Here is a 5,148-nt window from a genome sequence, read left to right as displayed (position 1 = left end):
AACTCAGCTCAAAAAAGAGCATCCGAAGGTTGAGCCGGGTGGGCTGTGGAACTTTTACCGATGAGAAAGCGATTGGAGATCGAAGAGGGCCACCTCCGCAGATTCAAATGCGCATCGGGATCGGATACCTCGTTGACTGCCGCATTTCACGGGCAGGGAACTGAGAGGCCTTGACTAATGGGGGATTGAGGACAACGGTTGGAGGTTGCCGCATTTTGTCACAGACGAGGACACTTACGAGCGAAATTGACATGATCTCAAGTATTATCGTCGGCCATGAAGAAGAATGTATTTAATCTTCGAGTCGAATCTATCGCATCTCTCGAATCGATCATCAATCTCATGAATGGCTTGCTCAGAGACTCGCACGAGGGACCTCGCGTCAGGCAGGGGTGAACGTCTTCATGGGGGTGAAGACGTTTCGGTACGACGTCACGTCAGATTTTAGGAATGTCCAGTGATCTTCCTGCCCTCAGGGAACTGGTTACGATTCGTCCATCTCGTTCTCAGTTCGCCCGCTAAACTCTCGTCCCCGAGGAGGAGAAGAGACTTTTCAAAATAAGCTCTCTAGAAGTCACAACTCAAACAGGAAAATATACTCCTTTCGACAACGGCTTCAGGTGATTGGCGATTCGCAGGTCGGAGCTGTCCTAGATCGTGGCTCTCGCCCGGACTCGCGCCCCGATATGATGGAATTTATCCGGGCTTCCGAGCTCGGATTGAGGCAGAACCACCGGAATCGGAGGGAGAAATAATTGAAACGTTAATTCGCTTTTTGCTCCAGACTCGAATCGACCGTGAATAGGAGGATGATGATGCCGGACAAAGAAGGATTCTCCAAGGAATGCTCGATGAAATGAAACGTAACAATAAATAGGTAACGCATCTGTATTCATACTCAACTGACAATTAGCTAGCAACAAAATGCCCAAAATCGATCTGCCTTTGAATAAATAAAACATGGTCGCTCTCGGATGAGCACCGAAGGGGGATCATGACATTGCCGGACGATGAACTAATGACTGGACGATGAACTGATCAACACGTCGGATGGCGGTCGTGGCGAATAGCCCAAATCCAGAAAGACGGGAACATCAAAGATCGCAACTTTCGATCCACATCTGTTGTACTATCGATCCACATCGATCCACACTTCGGCCGAGGTGGATACTCTCGTGTGGCAGAAAGAAATATTGATGATCAATCCAGATGAAGTGCGACTACTGTCGTCATCACCGATCAAAAACAATGGTAACAGCCATCATCATCATCATCGTCGTTGTAACGACAACGCTTCTCGGAGAGGTCTGTATCTGCCCTTGTGATGATGATGTATGTATATACTCATTCATGTATGTATGTAGGTATGTATATATTTATATATTGTATGTATGTATATAATAAAGTATATGTAGAGTCTATATATTTCTATCACAACGATTACATCCAAAGCGACTTTCATTCGGGTGAAGGAGGAGGCAGAGAGACCGGATCGAAGCTCTTCCACTTTCCTCTCACGGCCAGTGGTATCCCTTTAGAGGGGAGGGTATCAAATATTCTATAGTCCTCATCTTAATACCGTCATCAACTTCCCCATAGCGTTATTGTCCTTATTCTTCTTGATGCTATCAATATTATCATCATCATTCGATAAACAAAAAACTAGCCGGTCACCGGCGGAACATTCAGGTTGTTGGTAAGCTGGGTTGAATTGATCGTGGTCTGACCAGCAGGGAAATCTTCATTCGAGAGGAAATTCAGCAGAAACTCACGTTTCTCGCTCATATCGTTAAAAAAAGACGGATATTCCCCACTCTACGAATCGCTGCCACTTAGACCACTATCAATTTGGGAGAGTGTCCGTCTAATAAACTTTTGTCCTACTACGTCTCATCATAGATTATCGTCGTAGCGATGATCTGGATCGTATTAACGGCTGAAGTATTGTATGATTGGGGCGTTGCAGAAGATCATTGGCCCTCGTCGACGACGCCGTAACTCTTGACCAAAGGCGTATCCATTCGCCACAGCCAACGTCGTCGTCATTCGCAATAGTACCGACTGAGAGCCGATACTGTCGATAGCTTCAATCATCATCATTTGACGAGTTATCAACGGACAAACGAACCAGACGCCAAGCTTTCAATCAACCTGTCGGACGAATTTCCGCCACTCGACAATAGAATCGTATCCGTCTCCCCACAAATCATCTCGTGCTTATGCCCCTTGAGTCGAATACTGTCTCTTTGTGTCCGTACAGCATAAGCCAGTCAGTTCCCCCGATATAAATGTGACTGTTCGCCCGAAAGTTCTAGAGACCGACCGATTGACTGGCTGACTTGCTGATGGAGTGAATCGGTAGTTTTCGTTCCCAGTTCGATCTTCCGCCCATCGTAATCCCCCTCATCTAATGCTCTCACCTTCAGATGGAATTCAACGGACACATCTGATTATCATCATCTCCGTATCGGATAGGCTCAACAGGGCTCAAGCTCAGAAGAAACCCCAAGCTTCGAGCGATTTGATGACGAAGTCGTTTGTCTGCGAGAGGACTTCGTTGTTGAACGTCTTGCAGGGTGACGAGCGGCCGTGGTACAGGTCTCCGTCCAGGTACAAACCGAATTCGCCGTCGCCTGAACCAAACACCAGAGAATCCTGGTTCCCTTTGATGAAGTACTGATTCTCCCCCGACCACGGGTATTTGTTGAAGCTGGGATGGAATGTCCAGAGGAACATTTCCCCGGTGCCGTAAAAATGGTCGCTTGGATGAATGGTGGTCGGGGCGAACGCTCCGAACAGAGCTCCTTCGGTATCGGTGATGGCCAACAGCACTGGCCCATCGTGACGACTCATCTCCCGGTAGAAAGTTTTCAAGCTGAAACCATTCCTGGTCGTCGAGTAGACCAAGCGCCAGGCGTAACCTTCGGCGCGAGCCGGAATGACTTTGTACAACATTTTTCGGTGCTCTTCATCAAGAATCTCAGAGTCGTCGATCATCTCGGGCAAGAGGATCTCGTCGGGCGTCAATGGGTTGAGCAGATTGGTCGAGGCCGCGGGACCGCTGGAGTCGTCTTTCAGCGCGATCACTTCCCACTCACACGAAGAGAACGACGGGTGCGGAGTGTTTGGGCCCTCGAAAAAGCGGGGCAGTTTGAAAGGATTCTTGAACGAGCCAACCCGATTGAAGACGCCTGTGAAAGCTCCATCGGTTGCGCTCCTCGGTGTGTCGGGGGCTTGTCTGGAGTCGTCGGATGGTCCGCCGTCCTGGGACTTTATCCGCATATCGTCTCGTCGGTGCTGATGATTGCTGTCGGACGAGCCCCCGTTTTTATCCTTGTTATCGTTGTTGTCGGCGTCGTCGTCATCGTCCGATACGATATCCGTGAAGCCCCGCTCCTCCATGTTGAGCTCGATCACGTCGCCGTACTTGTCGGGATAGTTTCTTTGGAAGAATTTGTACACTTCGTCGACGCGGTTCCGCGGGATGCCGAACCAGTATTCGCACTTGAGTTTCCTCCGACCGATTGACACAGCAGGAACCTTGACCTTTTTGTTTAGGGGATTGCCCATCCGAAGACATAAATACAGCATTGAGTTCTCCTGCGGCTGCGCGGGTTTAGGGAGAAGTTTTTCGAGCGCCGCGAAAACTTCGGGCTCTTCCATGTCTTTCGACTCACCGCGGGCGTCCGTCTTCGCGATCGCCGACGTCGCGCTCTCCTCAGCTCGGTCTTCACGGCCGGCACCTCCGACCACAGGACTGGACGGCGGGGTTTTCGTGGGCCGAGGCGACACGGGTTCCGAGCCGCCGGACTCTGATTCCGGTCTCGTTTGTTCGCAAGCGGCGGTCGCCGCGAGTCTATTAGGAGTTGACGGCGGGGTTTTCGGTCGTTCCTCGTCGTTCGAATAGTAAACCTGTACAGGTATGTTGCAGACGATTGGTTTTTGGTGCATTTTGGTTCGCATTATCGCGATGTCGGTGTAGAGGGCAGCTCCGGCGATCATGTCGATCGGGGCCGTGACTTCGTAATGCTCTGTGCCGTGTTCGATCACGATGAGATCGGACACATTTGGGCTGAACATGATGTTGTTCGGCGTGATGAGTAGAGTGCCCGTCACGACGCCCTGTCCGTCTGTGATGTGGCGAGCGTTGATTTTCAGAACGTGCGAAAACCGCGCGCGCGAAGGCATCACCGAACCGCTGTCTTGTGCTGAACTCATCGCCGCCCGAGGAGGAATCATGAGCCCGAACAAAATATCGTTTTGCTGCTGCTGCTGTTGTTGTTGTCTAACGTTGATTGGCACTTGCGCACGATGGGCGTCACCCGAACAGGATGATGCTTGTCTCGAATCATTTGGAGAAGAAGCTGATTTGTCGAGGACGCTGCGGGCCTCCTGGTCACCTCCGCCTTCACTGTCGAACAGTGATTCTTTCCTGTCTGCTGGTGCTGTCGTCGCAGAGAGATCGGTAGCAGCAGCATCGGCAGCAGCGAACTCACTTGCTTCGATGTCGTTGTTCGATGGTCCTATCGATTTACGTCGTTTCACTGGTATGGACAGTTTACGTCCCTGGAACAGCATGCTGTTGGTCGGTATGCGATTGAGCCGCGCCAGCTCAGAGGGCGTCAAATCAAACTTAGCTGCAATTGCGTTCATCGTCTCTCCAGCTTGGACCACGTAGCTTATGCGATCCTCGATCGTCGTTGCTTGTTCCGTCGACGAGGACGGCTCTCGCGGTGACGCTTCAGGCATCCCTGAGGACATCCTGGAATGCGGTGTTCACATCAGAGTCACTTCCTCTCTCCTACGCACAGGACTCCTCGCTCAACACTGGTCAACAAAATAATCTATCCAGCGCGGATGATGATTTCTAACTGACATCCGAATGGCCAGGAGCGGCGAAACGGCAGAACGCCGTTCCTCGGTAGAGCCGGACGCTATAGCTCGAGCATACGTTCCTCGGGAACGGTGAGGAACGCGGGTAGAAGGGACACAATTAAGCGGGGTCTTTGGTCTATATCATTTGACCGCGAAGCTAGATTCGGTACCGTTGCTGTAGCTTAGGCGTCGGAAGCCTGCCTATTCCTCGGACAAGTCGGACTGCTCCAGCAAGAGCAGTGGCCATATTGACGAATGGCCCTGATAGCCAGC

The 5,148-nt window shown here is 51.1% G+C and overlaps 1 protein-coding gene across 1 annotated transcript; it reads right to left on the bottom strand.

The window, feature by feature from the left end:
- Window positions 1–2,493: 2,493 nt before the first annotated feature.
- On the bottom strand, window positions 2,494–4,173 carry LOC100900344 (nuclear receptor coactivator 7-like). The gene has a single exon (XM_003741682.3). It carries the CDS (start codon window positions 4,078–4,080, stop codon window positions 2,494–2,496), a length of 1,587 nt encoding a protein of 528 aa, XP_003741730.2. The 5' UTR covers window positions 4,081–4,173.
- Between the last annotated feature and the right edge of the window lie 975 nt (window positions 4,174–5,148).

This window comes from Galendromus occidentalis, unplaced genomic scaffold, assembly GCF_000255335.2.
Source record: "Galendromus occidentalis unplaced genomic scaffold, Mocc_1.1 scf7180000077191, whole genome shotgun sequence".
NCBI lineage: Eukaryota > Metazoa > Arthropoda > Arachnida > Mesostigmata > Phytoseiidae > Galendromus > Galendromus occidentalis.
The sequence above is the reverse complement of the archived record's forward strand: the minus strand, read 5'-3'. Positions and strand labels throughout refer to the sequence as shown.